Here is an 18,994-nt window from a genome sequence, read left to right as displayed (position 1 = left end):
GGTTTGTGCGATTGCTGACTATTATACTCTCGGTAGAAAAATCATTATCTCACATTCTTCCCTTGTGGGTGTTGCTCTGACACTAACCTGCAACTCTGTTTACCAGAAGCAATCCAATTGCAGGCTCGATTGCTTCGAAAGCATGGGTTTTATTTTTATGCACGAAACATAGACTTCTCATTAATTTTTATTTCATTTATTCAGTTTCAATAACACTTTGCATATGCAATGACGGGTGACTATGATGCCCTATCCTCTCTTATTCTTTTTTTCTCCCTTTTGTTAACCAGAACATAAAGCATTAAAACCTGCCCATGGTTTATTTAATCATTCATGTCTCTGTCTAGAATTTGAGGATATCTGCATTCATGTCTCTTCCTTTCTTCTCGCTTATATTGAGGTCATTAAAGGTGTGATTTTATTTATTCCTTTTTTTAAAAATAAATTTATTTATTTATTTATTTCTGGCTGTGTTGGATCTTCATTGCTGTGCACGGGCTTTCTCTAGTTGTGGTGAGCAGAGGCTACTCTTCATTGCGGTTCACAGGCTTCTCATTGAGGTGGCTTCTCTTTGTTGTGGGGCATGGGCTCTAGGCATGCAGGCTTCAGTAATTGTGGCACGTAAGCTCAGTAGTTATGGCACGCGGGCTCAGTACTTGTGGCTCGTGGGCTCTAGAGTGCAGGCTCAGTAGTTGTGGTGCACAGGCTTAGTTACTCCGTGGCATGTGGGATCCTCTCGGAACAGGGCTCGAACCCGTGTCCCCTGCATTGGCAGGCGGATTCCTAACCACTGTGCCACCAGGGAAGTTCTATTCCTCTTTTGAATATACTCTGGGTTTAAGAATGAAAAATCTTTCATTTCTATTATCAAATCACAATAAAAATGAATATGTCACAAAAGGCAAGTATATTTGCAAATACACTGAAGAAAAAATGTCATCCTGGTTTAATACGAACAGCTCCTTCTTAGAACAGGACTTCAGCTTTATCTGGTGCAGCTTTGAGTAAAACTTGGGAGATGGTTGAAGGATCTGTTTCCCGATTCCTGGGTAGAAGGCTTGCACCCCATCTAAACCAGTGTGGTTGATAATATGGAAGGAGGTGAATGAGATTATTTCAGAACAATCTTGTCAATAAGCCCACATCTCATTTGCAAATGATACACTTACGTGTCTGGAGAGATTTAGAGCAGTAAATTCTTCGAGGTCTTAAGTGACCTAAGAATTCAGGAAGTATTGATTTCCCAAACTTGCTGGCCTGGTGTGTGGCTTGAGTTCTTGTGGGAATGCTCTAAAGGAAACAGAAGAAGTGTGAGCAAGATTTCTCCAAGGGCAGACCAGTAAATTGGAACATGGAGGAATCCACTTAACATGTCTTATTCTGTCCAAGACCCTTGGAAAACTCAATGAACTCTTTACTCCTTTACTGTAACAGTTCAGTCATCTCCTGGGACATGGGAAGCATTTATACAAAGCCACCCGATTTAGTCACATAGATGAAGACTGTGATGTGATCCAGCATCTTGCTTTATCTCTTGTGCTTAAAGAAGTGTTATGTGTGTATATGTTAATCCCAATAAAATAGATAACCAACAAGGACCTACTGTATAGCACAGGGAACTATTCTCAATATTTTGTAATAACCTATAAGGGAAAAGAATCTGAATCCCTTTGCCATACAATTGAAATTAACACAACATTGTAAATTAATTATACTTCAGTCAAAAAAAGAGAAGCGTCATGTGACATAAAGCCTTAAATACTACACTCTTCAGTGAGGGAGGGGAAGAATTTCCTCTGAGCGTGTGAAAAATGGTGAGGGTGACATATTTCTAAAGCCATTAAATGCAGAATTCATTTGTTTCCACTTCTTTGATTTGAGACATACACGCTGATAAATAGCAAGGTTCCTTTAACAATGATAAATGCTCACATTCTTTAAAAATGGCTTTTATCGATATGTGTACTCTTTCAAGTCTCAAGAGAACGATATTTTGCTGCAGTACTGATCTATCTTAGCAGAGACACTAAGGGGAGGTGGGGAACGAGCTGCAGAAAAAGAGGCTGAAAATAGCACAATTCTAAAAAGTCAGTGTAATTTCTCTTTTAGCATGCAGAGGTCACGATTTCAATGACAGCTGGTCATATGAGAGAAGTCTGATTTTGATATCCAGTATTGTAAACTGTTATTCAAATTGATAGTGTTAATCATATGAAAGGGATGCTTTCTTTATATTTTTTATAAAGTTGAATTCTATGTGTTTAAACGTTCCATCAACCGTGCTGAATGAGCCTTGAGATCTGAGTACAATTATCCCTTTCCCATTGACAGGATGAAGACTCAATCATTTTTATCCTCTGAGGATATACAAAGAGAGAGATGTTTGTTTTTTGAAGGGGTTGAGTTAAAAACCTCTGGCACTGATTCATTAAATGAAAAGATACTATTATAAAAGAGTTAACAAAAATGTTCACTGTTTAGAAAAGTTTGATGGCCTAGAAGGTCATAAGAGTTTTAAGCATTCCATTTATGCTGGTTTATTGATTCATTGAGAGAAATGTGATGGAGGAAAGAGTAAGGGTGGGATGTGGGGGGAACCTCATCAGAATCCTCAGAGCTGATGAGGAAACAGCTCTGGACTGAGGGTCAGTTGTTTTCAATTTGTGTCCTGGCATGTGTTGGTGTTGGACAAATCAATTTAACTTCCAAGCTTCTGTCCTCTCATCTATAAAATGAATGAGTACCTCACCTTTCGCCACGTCCTTTAGTACTTGGTGGTTTTCAAATAAGGTTACCAAAGGAGAAGGGGGAGGGATAAATTAGGAATTTGGGATTAACATATACACACTACTATATATAAAATAGGTACCCAACAAGTACCTACTGTATAGCACAGGGAACTATACCCAATATTTTGTAATAACCTATAAGGGAAAATAAGCTGAAAAAGAATATATATATACATATACATATATATATATATATATATATATATATATATATGTATGTCACTTTGCTGTACACTTGAAACTAACCCAACATTGTAAATCAACTATATTTCAATAAAAAAAAGAATGGAGGAATTAAAAAGGCTTTGGAACCAATAAAGGGAGTCCTTATGGGGGAAAGGTATTACTTTAGTGAAAGAACCAATGAAGAATGGCATAAATCATTTATTAATTTATTCAGGAAAACTAGTAGTGTAGAGATTATTTTTAAAATTACTGTAGTATAGTACTGCAAGAAATGCATACACAGATTACTAGAGAATTCACAAAGGTAAGAGCATATCTTTAGAACCACTGCCTTAGAAATGTAATGAAATATTAAAATAGTTCCTCCCTCTCTCTCTCTCTCTCTCTCTATATATATATATATATACACACACACACATATATGTATATATATTTATATATATGCCTGCCCTAAACTCCCACTGAATTTGAATTCTCTGGATGGATTCCCACACAGACATGATATCCAATTATCCCCTAATTTTCAAGAATCTAAAAATGAGTGGTGATATGTACCTGTATAACTGATTATAGCAGAAACTAACACAACATTGTAAGTCAACTATACTCCAATAAAAAATTTAAAAAAATAGATCACACAAAAAAAAAATTAAAAAAATAAAATGAATCATAAAATCAGCCTCCTCCATTTACCCCCCACACAGCCAAGTGGGAACTTGACTAAATGCAAATAGTGGTTTGGAAAAAGCAGTCATGTTTGAGATTCATGAGTTGACCTCCTTTTTACTGTCCAGGGATGCATAGTGGTCCATCCTTACAGAGTCGCTACTTGGAGACAAGTGACAATTGCTTCTGACGGCTGAGGCTGCTCAAGCCACAGGGAAAACCAGTGACTGTAAAAAATCAGCCAATTTCTTAGTTCTTCTTCAGGGAAAGGAACAGCTTGCCTTCCAAAGGCTTCTTGAATCAGGGCATATTCTTGATTAACCCGCTCACGACCTGCCAAGTTACCAGCTGTTGAGAATAACTTGATGTTTCGTACTGGGATTTTGGTTGCAAGCAAAACTCGGAGCATCTTCAGAGGCCATCACAGTTTTGAATGAGAATTAAGAAGAAAAGTTGTCTTATTGGTGTGTATCCCCTTGAGAATGAATAGGATATTTGTCTTTTGTGTTGATTTCTTTATCCCTAGCAACTAAAAGAATGCTTGAGACATGCCAGATGCTTAGTGAATTTTCTGTTTAATGAATGAATGCATGAATGCATGGATGTAAAATGGCAAAGAGGGTAACTCAGAGTGTAACATCACCAGCTGAGAGGATGAAATCAGAAATTTAAGAAGAAAAAACATGTTAATTTCAGAGCATCTGCTCTGATGCTGAGTTGGCCGTCACCTTCCCTTTGCAGACCATTGTCAGCATCTTTAAAATCGGAGGGTTGTACTAAGTGTGCTTTCATTTCTTAGGTTCTCAGATCAAGCCAGCTAGAATACGCATGGCTCTGTTCAAGATTGTTTTATATCTCATCGTCTCCCAAAGTAAGATGCAAATTCTTCTCAAGCACAATGATGCCCCTGAAATTGCTGAACATATTTAAGTGAGATTTGAAGTCTGACATTTCTTGGCTGAAAGATAACGATGGATTAACCTTTCAGTAACCTGTCCAGACAGCACATGAGTTCTGCTCTCAGTGAGAGACGTACTGCTCCCGGGCTGGGACAGAAGAGAACGTTTTTCACCCAAGCATATAGTTTCTTATGGTTTTTGTCTCATAAAGTCTCGTGCAATCCAACCCCAGCCCCATTGGTCTAACCGCTGCTTTTTATTACACGTTGCTAGAGGCAAGCTCATCTCTGCAAGCTCCCCTAAATGCCCTTTCCAGTATGGCTCCTGAGCATTTCCTCTGAGTGTTCGTCTGTCCTTGCTTCCAGCCTTCCTGCTTTCTATCCTCTTCCCTCTCAATCTAGAAAGGAATATGCGTATGTGAAAGATTATGCAGACAGTTAGTGACTAAGAAAAATCAAAAACCCTGAGCCTGTAATTCTCAGGCTTCCAACACATGTGCCTCAATCACCAAAACCTTTGCCCACCTCTCCTCTGACCCTGGGTACCGTTTCCCACGTCCATGTGGCTACTTACCCTCTTCCACTTTGTCTCCCCACCCCGACCCCCAGCTATCTTGCCCACAGATACCTGCAGGTGCCAATCGGTCGCTTTTCCCCAGCATCTCCCACCACTGCAGTTGTGATTCCTGGCCTTTCTTCTGCATTGTACATTTCTTTGAAAGTTTACACTGTCAGGAATTTTCTCTCCCTTTTATAATGGGCTGGCAATTCTTTAAAGGCAAGGATAAGTTAGGATTGTGTTCAGTTGCAAATAAGAGAAAACTGAATGCTAGTAGTCAAATAAAAGCATGGTTTGTTTTCTCACATATCAGGAAGTTCAGAGGTAAGCGGCTGCTGGCACTATTGCTTCTACTCAACGATGCATAACATCAGGGACTCTAGTTCTTTCTTTCTGGTTTCCTATTTTCAGAGTGTTGTTCTTCATCATTTTCCTTGTGGCTGGATGGTGTCAAGAGGACAGTAAGAGCTCTAGACATAACATCTAAAGGCTGGAGGAAGAGGGATGCCAGCCTCTTTCTTTCCCTCTCTCCTTTCCAAAACGAGCAAGTTTTTCCAGAACTGTCTCCAGCAACCCCTACCGGTTTCATGGATATCATGGTCATTTCTACCTTAAAAAGAGGCTGGGAGATTCGGGAGCAGAACTGCCCCCTTGATCTGTGATAAGCTGTTGCTTGGGACCGGACATCTCTCCACCCTGAGCAAAACCAGGAATCTGTTAACCAAGAAGGAAGGGAGGGCTGGGCAATCTTATCCATAGCGACTTTTCCGATTTGACTTCTGTCTTCCCTCCATTAAGTATCCTTCCACTGACCCCCTACACAGATGTGAAACATCCCATCTGAGACTAAACTTATTCCACCACGCTTTTGGTGATTCCTCTAACAAGATGTGTTATGTATGTCTTTATCTGCTTCTATGACGTCTGTCATCCTCTGCCTGTAATTTGTGAGCTATATTTTGAAAGACAAAAATCCTACTACTCTGCTGTCATTAAATTTGTGATTTGGGGTGAGTTACTTCAGAATGCATCTGTTTCCACCTGTCCGAATGTTAATGTTAGTAGCAAAGCTGCCTCATGGGGTTATATAACTAATGAATATGATATAAAGCATTTAGGATGGTATCTGACACATACACAGAACTTAGTGTGTGTCAGTCCTTCTTCTGTGATTAATATCATCACTATCAAACTCTCCAGACCTCAGTGGCCCCGTTTGTAATGGAGAATGGAACACAGTCATTTCTAAGACTCTTTATACTGCTTTTATATATTCCTTCAGAAGAAAAAAAAATTCCTAGAGAGCCTTTCACATAATAGAGTCTCAATAAATATTTGCTAAAGTGAATTGGCATATCTAAATAATGGACCAGATCATCAGAGAGAGTGTATCAGAGTGTGTAAGCTCTGACAGAACTGAGTTGCAAACTTTAAATGCTTTCCTATTGCTTCTGCTTATTAAATGGAAAAGAATCCATAATCATTTGGGAGAGAAAAGTATTTTTAATGGAAACACTCTGTGGCCTGACTCCTGAAGTTTCTCTTGCAGTTATAGATTGCTCGCTACCACAGGCAGACAGAAAACTGACCAGTTTTCAGCTCCAAATGGAAAAGCAGATTGATTTCTGGCATGCTGAAATTCTTTCCAGTGGCTTCTATGTCCTCAGGTTGCTGACAGTGGGCTTTTTCAGTCAAAGCTGACATGTTATGAACGGAGTTGTCCTGTGACACGCGTCCATTTGCAACATGTATGATGATACCGTCCAATTTTTCCTACACGTTTGTGCCCCAGAGAAATGCGACCTAATTGTCAGTTGCAATGCCAGCTGCCACTGCCAAATTCCAATTAGTCTTCACACACAAAAGAAATGCACCTCCAAAGTTAGATTCTTAAGCTCGTGGTGTTGAACCAATATTTTCTGAAATGTAGGTTGCTCATGTGCTGAGGTGACTAAATAACATCAGATATGTAACAGAGAGCGAGCTGAATCCACTCTGAGGGACTAAGCTATAACACAAACCATAGAAAGTTTGCATGCAATAGGGCAGTAGCTTGAGATGGAAAAATTGGTTACATGTTAGAGGTGAGTGCAGTGTGCTGAGTTATCACCATTACTGAGAAACAAGCTAACTGACATCTGAACACCAGGTGTGTGCGTGCAGGTGTGTGGACCACTTCATTCCTTGCTGGCAGACACACAAGACCTGGATCATTGTCTCACAGTGGCCCATTTCTGGCATGACACGCTTGGTCCGAATTGAATGCTTGGTCAAAGTCATCTGTGTGCAATATACGTACATTTATCAACCTGCCACATTCTCCTTTGGGTCTGAGGCAAATGAAATGACTGTCTTTCCAGCAGGTACCACTCAAGCCTTCCAGGAGGAAAAGATCAAAACAGCATGTTTCTCTGTCATCCTTTGTTTTTCAATCTTCTTTCCTTTTTACATTTTAGCTTTATGAACGTGACCATTCTCATTACCATGTTTATAGCCAGTTTCTTTCTTCTGTTGAGTTGTTTGATTTTGCTCACCTGCGGGCAGTTCTCTCTAAGACACGGTGAGCATCTCGATTCTGCAATCACAAAACTCCGTGCATCGGCTCCCCTAGCGCGCGCTGGCTGAGCCCGAAACCCACAAGTGCAGGCCGCCCCTCCACTAATTGTGTCGCCAGATGGAGTTTGCTCTCATTTGTTTAACCACCCAGTTGTAATTGAATCCTGATGGGAAGCTGGGTTTCCATCCAGAATTATTCCCCTTCTCCTGCCGAGAAGGTGGTAAAGTGGCCATTTCTTCCCCACAGCAGCCCTAGAACAGTTTGCAGATGGTTTCATCCCTCTATCCTCTGTGATGTTTTCCAGCCTGGGAGCGATTATGGCCTTGAGACTGTAGGCGCCATTACCAAGGGATATTTCTCCTGTTGCTCTCTCTCTGCATCACTGGAAACCTTATAACAAAACATAATGATGCATCCCTTCCTTCTTTCTCCCTATCTCACCATCCTAAGAGTGCCCTAAAAATGTTTGGCTAGAATATCCATGCCTAAGTTCTACTTTTACCTAAATTGGCTACAACCAATTTGGAGATACCCAAGTGAATATTTCTCGAAATCTGATCTCCTGGCCACCTGCATCAGCATCACCTGGAAATTTGTTAGAAATGCAGATTCACAGGCCTCACCCAAACCTACTGAATGAGAATTTCTGGAGGTGCGGACCAGAAATACGTGTTTTGAAACAACTCCTCCAGCTGAATGAAGGCATGAGAACCACTGAGTTAAAGCTCTTGTTAAAAATTCAAATTCCTGGGCCTGTTCCACTACTTGCTAAATAAGAATTCGTTACAGATAAGACCCAGAAAGGTAGGTAGGTATAGGTAGATTAGATAGATAGGTAGATGTGTGTGTGTGTGTGTGTGTGTGTGTGTGTGTGTATTTAAATTTTATCTTGAAATGATTTTAGATTTACAGAAGAGTTACAAAGATAGAATTCCTATATACCCATCTTTGATTTCCCCCAAATGTTAATACTTTAAATAACTAGTGTACATTTATGAAAATTGAGAAATTAACAATGTAAAAATACTCTTAACTACAGACTTTATTCAAATTTCACCAGTTTTTACATGAATGTCTTTTTGCTGTCCAAGGATCCAATCCAGATTTCAGTTTCTCAGTCTTTTATTTCATGATCTTGACAATTTTGAAAAGTACAAGTCAGGTATTTTGTAGAATGTCCCTCAATTTGAATTTTTTTCTGACATTTTCTCATGAGCAGATGAAGATTAAGGTTATGGGTTTGGGGAAGAATAAAATACAAATGGGGTCACCCTTATCATCACATCATATCAGGGGGCACATTAAATCAACCTGACTTAGCACTAGTGATGTTAACTTAGTGGTCCAGTTAGAGTCTGCCGAGTTTATCCACTGTTCAGTTATTCTTTTTCCTTTTCCATATTCTTAAGCTAGGCACTAAGTCCAGACTACACTTAAGGGCAAAAAAATTAATCTCTACCTCTTCAAAGGAAGAATATCAAAGAAGTTGTAGGCATATGTTTAAACCACCAGAATAATTAGTAAATATTTGGGGTGAGATTCTTTTAAGCTATATAAATGTTCAGTGTCTCCTTATAATTTCCCGCATGAATTTTAGCATTCATCAGTGGACCTTGCCTGCAGCAGTTTTTCCTCTAATGTTCTAATGGTGATATTCCATGTCCGCCATTCCTTCAAAATTTATTAGTTGGGATTGTTCTGTGAGGAGAATTCATTCCCTCTTTCCTATTTATTGATTATTTTGGTCATTTATTTTTTAATAGTATGGATTCCTGAGTATGTATTGTGTGTATTCTTTGGATAGTCATTCAGTACCATCATCATTTATTTTGTTGCTAATATTATTCTAGCTTTGTTCATTGGGAACTCTTTTATGTTGGCTCCTATGTCCTTCTGACATCCCCCCTTCCATTTTTTTTTTCTTTTGTGGACTTCTTGCTTCCTGACATGACAAGTTGATCCAGACTTGTCTTGCATGTGCTTTGCCCCAACTTCAGAATCACCCATTTCTCCAAAGAGACCTGGTTCTTTTTGTTGAAAGATGGTATTTCAAAACCAGTCTGGTCACTAGATGTGGCTATGGAGTGTCACTACTTCTAGACTCTCTCAATGGATAGTGGTAGGGTACCTATGTATGTATGTATACTAGCCCACATATGTACGTATGTATGTATAAGATAACCCACGCATGCAAGCATCTCACTCTAAGCCGTGAGTTCCTACTATGTCTGACTCCGCGTCACGCCGCATGTTCCATTCTAGCCACGTTCTCTTGTTTGCGTTTAAATTCTTTACCTAACTCTGAGAAACCTGGTTCCCATTATATACAATTTCTTTCTTGTTTTGTTTGACTCCAGTATGGGTAGCAGTTCCAGCATTGCTAACTTGTATCCCCATGGAAAATTTACAAATTAGAGTACCATTTTATGTGCTGTTCTTCTTGTCTTTATCCTTAGAGTTTCCGGTCATACACTATTTTTAAAAGTTACTTAGGACAACTCCTTTCCTATTCATCCCCTTCAGTGAAATTCTCTGATACATTTATAATGCAGTTCGTTTGTCACAGTCTGCATTCCATTTTAGGATCCCCTAATTTCTTGGTTGATTTTGCATACAGTAAAGTCCAGTTGTTGTGACGCGTTGTCCTTAGGGTTTTGGCAAGTGCCTGGAATCGTGTATCTACATCACAGTACCATACAGAACATTTCCACTGGCCCCAAGTGCCCTTGTGCAGTCCCGTTGTAGTCAACCCCTCCTCTCTCTCCTAACCACTGGCATCCACTGATCTACTTTCCACCCCTATGGTTTTGCTTTTTCCTAGAATGTCATATGAATAGAATTATATAATACGTAGTCTTTTTGGTTTAACTTTTTCACTTAGCAAAATGCATTTAAGATTCATTCACGTTCTTCCAAGAATCAGTAGTTCCCTTTTGTTGCTGAGTAGTATCCTATTGCCTGGGTAGACCACGGTTAGTTTATCCATTCACCTGTTGACAGACGTCTTAGTTGTTTCCAGTTTTAGTGATTATGAATGAAGTTTCTATAAACATTTACGAGCACATTTGTGTGAACATAACTTTTCAGTTCACTTGGATAAACAGCTAGGATTGGAACCACTGCTTGATATGTTAACTCTATATTTAACACTTTGGAAATGGCAAACTATTTTCCAAACTGGTTGAACCATTGTGCACTTCCACCAGCAGTGAATGAGCATCCTGTTGCTCTGCATCTTCTCTAGTGTTTGGTATTGCTAGTATTTTTTAAAAGCTCTTTTAATAGGTATTTAGTAATATATCATTGTGTTTTTTTCTGCTTTTTTGGAGGAGGAGTTGTTTAGCTCTTCTTTCTCTTATTTCTTAAAGTAGAAGTTTAGGTTGCTGATTTTGGATGTTTCTTCTTTCCGAACATAAGCATTTAATGATATCTATTTCCTTATAAACATCAGTTTAGCTGTAATCTATACATTTTGAGATGTTGCAGTTTCATTTTCATTTAGTTAGAAATACTTTTAAATTTCCCTTGACACTTCCTCTTTGACCTGTGGGTAGTTTAGATGTGTGTTGTTTAATTTCCAAGTGTTCAGAGATTTTCCTGTTTTCTTTCTGTTATTGATTTCCAGTTTGATTCTGTTATGGTCTGAGGGCGTAATGTTCTTTTGAATTTAAGGTTTTTTTTCTCTCTTATGACCCAGAAGATGGTCTAGCTTAATGAATGTTCCATTTTCCATTTGAAAAGAATGTGTACTCTTCTGTTGTCCTGGGGATCGCTCTGTAAATGTCAATTAGGTCAAGTTGGTTGATAGTGTTGCTGGACTTCTATACTTTATAGAAGGATCATCAGTGATTTCAAGCACATTGAAGGTTGAGAGCCACTTACAGAGAGCTGACACTGATTGGGATTAAGATGTAATGGAGGTTGACTTTTGGATTAGAGTTTATACTTTTCTATGCTTATGGAAGCCTAGTAGCTTCCACCCAGTTGTCGATGCTCTGGGTATACGTTTGTTGATTACGGGTATCTCCACATTACAAAAAGAACAAGGTTTTCCTCTTGTCTCTGCCCCTAGGTCTTCTGCCCATTGGATGACCTTTGGGGCCTTTCCTACAAATATTCTCTCTACCTCTTTTGTCTATGCCAGCCTTTCTTAAGTTGTGTTTCATAAAACAAACAAAAAACCCACTAGATCCAGGAGCTGCTACTAAGCAGGTGTTGAGTAGTGGGGAGGGTATCAGTTGCTTACTAAAATGCTGCATATTCCCCTGTCTTGAAATTCATAAGCCAGTCAATACCATAATGGTCCTGAGAAGTCTGGAGTAAACACATCTATTTTTCTATTTAATCCCCTTTTCTACTAACATGAAATGGGCAATGCTAACTACCTTATAAGGATTTTTAAGATCAGATAACATACATAGAACACACATTCGTAGGTTGGGCACATAGTATGTGGTCAAAAAGAATTATTACTCTGATTTATAATAGTTGATCTTGTTCTTGTTGTTTTATTTTTAGATTTACTCCATTGGCTGTGAGCTTGAACAGTTGGAACGGGTATAAAGGGGAAAAAATTATGAGAATGCAAACACCAGAAAAGCAATAGAAATTGGCATGAGTTTTACCTGTTCAAGTACTTTTATATTGTAGTTGACTGTGGTTTTCTTGTAGTGTATTACATTCATTTTAAAGGCCTCTCATCCAGTTTGTCTACCTAAACCTACCTCTCCAGAATCAGTATCACTGGTACTCCTGTGCATACAAGTGCATTACTAAGAGAATGAGGCTGTGCCTTACCATGGTAGGTGCACCAAGTATGAACTCAGCATATTGTCCTAAGCCTTCCTCATTCAGCAAATCACCAAGGAAGTGCTATGCACTCAGAATTTGCAAGTTCCTCCTCCCCATCTACTTTCCCTGGTTTGTTTGGTATCTCTGTGAGAACTTTATTGACACTCTGCTTTCTTTTCTTACACAGGTGGGCTCTGCATTGCCCAGTCCGTGAGAATCCCCCAAGAACGCAAAGACAGGACCATTGACTTCGATAGAATTATCAAACAGCTCCTGGACACACCCAACTCCAGGGCTGTCGTGATTTTTGCCAACGATGAGGATATCAAGTAAGACTGACTGGTGAAATTCGTTAATATGCATGTTGCAATTTAGGAGACAGACAGATCAGGATCCTGGCAGACAAAGGGGAAAAGATAGCACAGAATCAAATCGATAATTACATGGTGGCAAAGTCTGTTCGCGCTTTCTACCCAACAGAAGTAGTTAGAGCGAACCATGGAAGCAGCAGCATGTTTCTGTCATGTATTTCCCCCCATTAGGTAAAAAAACGTATTCAATGACTTGTAAAAAGAGAAAACCCCTGGACTTTCCGAAGGTTCTTTTATTAAATAATATATCCACGTGTAACAGACTTTTATCTAAAGAGTGGTTCTTCTTAATGTAAAAGAAAAATGCCTTATATTTCTGGCCATATTACTCCTGCTTTGGACTTCGTGTGTTCAAAACCAAACTTGTCATATGTCTACATTCTCCAATCCACTTGTTGTCTCTTTCTTTACCTTGATCCTCCTTGGTGTCAACAATCTGATTGTTAATTTTGACTTTCCTTTTTAGCTCATTCCTTGGCCAAGCCATGGAGGGCTAACCTTCGAAATGTTTCTAGAACACAAATAGGCCCTGTTTCCATTTCTGACCACTGCCACCTCGGTTGGTCCAGAATCCTTATCATTTTTAGAACAAACAGGAATTACACCTGATTTAAAATATCAAAAAATGTTTAAAAATCAAGATTAAAAAAAAAGCTGCATTCATCCTGTCCCATAGCTAACAACTTCTCCTTTCCAGATGCTATAGCTAATAACCAGTGTCTTGTAGATTTTTCTAGAGACAGTGTGTATATTTTTACACAAATGGTAGAACACTATGTGTTGTTCTCCCTCCCTGCTCACCTTCACTCACTCTTTTTTCATGGAAGTTTCTGAATACCTATAGATCTATTCGGTCTTTTCAATAGCCATGCAGAATTTCATTTTATATATTTCCTGTAATTTATCTAACTGCTCCCTTCCTGATTGACATTTAAGTTTGATTACAGACTTTTGCAATTATAAATTGTGTTGCGATAAACTTTCTCTTCCACAAATCTGTGTGTGCAAATATGAAATATTAATATACACATACTTTACAATGTGTGGTATATAATATTAACATACTGCAAATATATAATAATGTACAAGTGTATTACTTTATATATTTGTAAGTATTTAAAACAGAAATTCCTGGAAAAGAAGTTTCCAGGGCAAAGATGCGTTCCTTCTTAAATGGGAATATTGTTTTCCAAAGAGATGTTGCCAATTTACACCTCTGCTAATGGGAAAGAGCTGTGTGGATTTTTTTAATCTTAGTTTGTCTCACAGTTCAAAATAATATGTCATTTAATTTGAAGGTGAATATCTTTTATTAAGGGTAAAGTTGAAGGTTCCAGGCCATTGTTACCCCCACGTGGAGTATTGCATCTCCATCATTGCCAGCCTGCCGGTCCTGTGTCTCCCCCTCCATGTGTATTCTCCATCTGCTTCTGAATCCACCCATCACTTAACTGGAGTCTGTATTCTCCACTAGTCTGTACGCATCATTAAGGTGGAGGTGATGCCCCTTTTGACTTCCTTTCATAACCTTAACCCCATCACAGTTTTGAGCTCTGACATGGGTGGCAGGACGAGTAAATGAGAAGAGTATTAAACCTCAAGTCAGGATACCCGAGGATGGATTTTTTTTTTTTTTTTTGCTACTTAAATGACCACTCTCTCACCTTGGGCAAGCCTCTCCCCACACCCTACTTCCCTAACTCTTTGAGACCTCAGTTTTCCCATCAGTAAAATGAAAATCCTTTTGAGCTCTTTCTATGATGATCTGGACTTCTGCTTTTCTAGCTTTATTTCATTCCATGCTCCCTCGTGGTTTGTGTACTGCAGGCAAGGGGCCATTTGTGTTTCCTCCTTCCTGGGTCTTTGTACATTCTCTTCCAGCTACCTGGAATGCTTTGCTTCCCCACTTCATCATTTTAGTGCCATCGATAGTGTTGCTTTTGAAGGAAGATTTCTCTGAACAATGTAGCTTTGATAAGTTTGTCATAACAACTCAGTTTCATAGTTGATGTCACTGATGTAATTTTACATCCTTTGATCATTTAAGTAGTGTCTGTATTCTCCACTAGTCTGTAGGCATCACTAAGACAGAGATGATGCCCCTTTTGGCTTCCTTTCATATCTTTAGCCCTTATCACGGTGCTCAGTCCATGGCAGATGCTCAATGAATGTCATCAAATGAGAATGAATCAAATGCCTAGTCTGTTTAATAATTTAAGTAAAGGCCTCTCTCTCTGAACTTCATGATGCTTTAAAATGTGGTCCTATTTTTGCATGTAGACTCTGCCTTCACTCACTCAGTTCTCCACCTACAATGCATGACTGGTCCTCCAGTGTGTCCTCATCACTCCTCCATCAGGACTTTGGCTCATGGTGTTTCTCCCCTCCATCTCTACCTGTTGAGATTGTGTCTGTTCTTCAAGGTTTATTTCAAACGTGCCTTTCTCCATGAAACTGTTTCTGATCACCCCTTGGACGTATCATTTCTCTCCTTATAAAACGCTGATTCTCTTGCTCTTAGGGCATTTTCTTCAACACTTTGTGATTTAGTTATTTAAGGGACTTTGTTGTTGTAATATTACTCTTGCTTTTTTTTTGCTCCAGATCTTGTCAACTCATACTTTTCTTAATCATCTCATAAATTTTTTTCATACATATTTTGTACATTCTAAAATGTGTACTACATTGATAAGGTGTGGCCCCCTGTTTATATTTTTGCACATGGCACATAAAAGATTTATTTACTCATAGCTCTGGTGATTAATTGGTTGTGATATCCTTGACTTGCAGGTAGTGTGAGGTTTTAGTTTGCAATGTAAAAAGGTATAAAATCTGCTCAATAGCTATGCTCATTATTTTTCACATGGGAGTTTGTGGTTGAATACCATTGTGTAGTGTGACTCATAGAAGTGACAGCAGTAATAGTTTTTGAGCACAGTAATAAAAGTCAAGTGCATATATAAGTTTCTTCCAAAACATGAACTTAAGCCCACTGTTAACCCACAACGTTATGTTATTTCTTTTTTCAGAAGATTTACACTGTAGATGGGGAATTTTGAGATTTCTTAGAACATTAATTTCATATACTTTGTCAGAGAATAGCAGTGAGAAGACCTTAATATCTAGATTTTGGAGCTAAGTGCTTAATCAGTCATGGGTACTGATAATTTGAATGTTAGACAAGAGTGTATTGTTTTCCTGAAACAATTTTTTTTCTGATTATAAAAGTAATACAGGGCTATTGTAATCCATTGGAAAATAATGGAAACATTTTTGTCGTTGCATTTTGGTTAAAGGAATCCTTATGTTTACTCTGCCCCCTGATTATCTAGAAAAATTAAAGTTTAGAGAGAATAATCACAAATCAGGATTGCAAGTAATCCCCTATAAAACTTGCTATCCCAACACTCAGAGATAACCGCTAATAAAATTCTGGTTTAACGTTTGCAATTATTTTATTCTAAACGTAAGTAAGTTTTCCCCAACAGAATCAGGATCGCGTAGAATTTGATATTCTACTTTTTGCAATTCACATCTCATACCATAATATGTTTAAATGGTTTAATCTTATTTTTCTAAATAAATTAACCCACACTTTTATGTAAACACATTGAGGCGAATATTTACTTTTTGTATTTATATCAGTTTTGTCTTTCTTACCTTGTTATAGTTGGCTTCTCCCCATCCTTTTCATGCTCTTCAAACTTCATCAGCACTTTCTCAATGAATTGTTATTAGCAACAAATTGTGTATTATCCTTATTTTTCTGTGCTGTCATACAACTTTATACTTTCAAGTACGCATATATTCATATATGTGGGGCCAGCCTTCATTATGTAAGAACTGAATAATCTTTTGCAGTTTTTTTAATTTGACTTTTTTTTTCTTAACAATACCTTGCAGAAATCAAACTATGTATAATTTTAATTGGTCTCTAATCCATCCTTTGGATGCACTATCATTTCTTTAACCAATCCCTTATTGCTCTGCATTTAGGTTATCTCCAGTAATGAACATATGATTTTCACAGCATCAGTAATCATATCCTTTGGATAGATTAGTATCAATAGAAATGGTATCTCTATGGATAGAGTATAAATGATTGTGTTTTATTTTTGTGAAAATAATAAAGGCACATAATTTTTTAAAAAAACAAAATATGACTAAAATATTTTTGATGCAAAACATTGGTCTCCTGTCCCATCCCACCATACTCTCTGGTTTTGTTCTCCTTGAGCAATTATTTTATTTGTTTAAGCTAATTCTACTGCTCTTACCTGCATAATGTGCTTATACTGCAATTTTGGAACTATTACTTTAAAATATTATCTATCAGTTCCTCTTATGTGAGGTAGAATTTGGCTCATTTACACCTCCTTTATCTTCCCAACATTGTTCTATCAGATTTTCATTTAGTAAAAATCAGAGTTGACGTTATTGTGATAGTATAAATATTATATACTACAGCATCAAGTATTTTTTCTATGATATGATTTTGGGGGAAAAACGTTTTGTTTTTCCTGGAGTTAATATGACAGTTTTTTTACTTGCATAGTTATCTTTAATATTTTATTATTAATGTCCTAGGTCTATCACTTTTCCCATATGTTCATATATATAAAATAATCTGAGAGTTCCATTACTTTTTGGGACACTTCCCTCCTGAAAGCTCCATCTTTCTGTTTTAAACTAGACTGGTCTCTATTATTTTAAGATTTTCTTTTTCTTTCTCTCTCTCTTTCATTTTTATTCATCATTTATTTTCTTTTTTTGCTTAAGCGCACCCTCCAGTGATTTTCTAGTAAAGGAAAAACTAAAGAAAAACTTTTTTGTGTGTTTCACGACTAAAAATATTCTTATCCTGCCTCCACACTTAATTACTAGTTGGAAATGTAAGGTGTGGTCTCATATTTATTTTTAAATACATCATACCTGGTGCGTAAATGATTTATAGCAAGTAGCTATGGTGACTAATGAGTTACAAAACTTGAAACCTGCAAGGAATTTGAGATTCTAAGTTTGGATAGAAAAATCTTTAAGATCCCTCGGATATCTATCTGTCTATCTCTCTGTCTGTCCATCTATCTGTCTGTCTATCTACCTTTATAGATGCCAGTTCTATTTGTATAGAGATTCTGTGTGTGTTAAATATTAGAATTCTAGATTATGAATGTTTTTTTCTCAAAATTTGGAAGGCATTACTTTATCATCTGTCATCCTTTTTTTTTTTTCTTCTCTTGAGAGGTTGGTAATATTCTGCTTCTTATTACTCTCCAGAGATCCCAGTTTTCTCTTGAAAGCTTTATTCTCACTTTTTCTAGAATTCTTAATTCTGTGACATGCTTTATTTTCCCCCATTAAATTGATGGATGAGTCTCTTTAATTTGGAAATGCATACTTTCAATTCCTTGCAGGTTTTTTTTTCATTAAAAAATTATTTAAAACTTTAATTTCTCTTTACATTTGTTCTGGAAATGCTATTAGTTGGATGTAAGTCTTCCTGGGTTTATTCTTTAAGACACTTATCTTTTCTTGTGTATGTTATACCTTTTTGTTGTTGTTTTGCTTTCTGAAAATGTTCCTTCACTTTCTTCTTTATCTCTTCTAACTTAATTTTAGTTTCATATTTTTAATAACTAAGGGTTATTTCTTATTGTTGTCTCTATCTCATTCTTGATAATAGAGATGATAATTCTCATTTAACTGCACTTGCTTTTTTTTGTTTCTTTTTTTGTTTTTTTGGTATATTTTCTCTGTCTCACTCCACACCAGTTTCCTTTCCCTTGTTAATTTATTTGGTTTCTATTTTACCTTGGGAATTTTCCAAAATGATGGGTCATTTCCAGCAGTTTCCATTTGAGTAAGACACAGAGAGTTCTATGTACATGGGCAGAATTTGTCAACTGATAGGGCTCTGGGTGGACTGGTCAGGCATCCCAGTGGCCATTCCATGAGAGAATATCTCTGTGTCAGTATCTAGAATCTTTTTCCTGGGGTGGTTCAGATTTTTCCAGAGAAGCTGTTTTCTGCCTGGGACAACACACCCTTGGTTTCTAGAATTCTGTAAGCAGAGGTGAAAATTTCCTAGAGAGTCTTACCATTTCACTTCTTAATGGTAACTTTAACTTCTTCCCTCACTCCCACCACCGTCATGTTTAACTCACCACCTCACATCTA

At 37.7% G+C, this 18,994-nt stretch overlaps 1 protein-coding gene across 1 annotated transcript in view; it reads left to right on the top strand.

Annotated features, from left to right (window-relative positions):
* Positions 1-18,994, top strand: part of GRM7 (glutamate metabotropic receptor 7) — an 818,732-nt gene that overhangs the window by 431,110 nt on the left and 368,628 nt on the right. The window contains exon 3 of the mRNA XM_057555658.1: positions 12,634-12,775. Coding sequence (XP_057411641.1) covers positions 12,634-12,775 — 142 coding nt within the window. The remainder of the gene's footprint in view (positions 1-12,633; positions 12,776-18,994) is intronic.

This window comes from Balaenoptera acutorostrata, chromosome 10 (assembly GCF_949987535.1).
Source record: "Balaenoptera acutorostrata chromosome 10, mBalAcu1.1, whole genome shotgun sequence".
Taxonomy (NCBI): domain Eukaryota; kingdom Metazoa; phylum Chordata; class Mammalia; order Artiodactyla; family Balaenopteridae; genus Balaenoptera; species Balaenoptera acutorostrata.
This window is presented reverse-complemented; position numbering and strand designations above follow the sequence as displayed.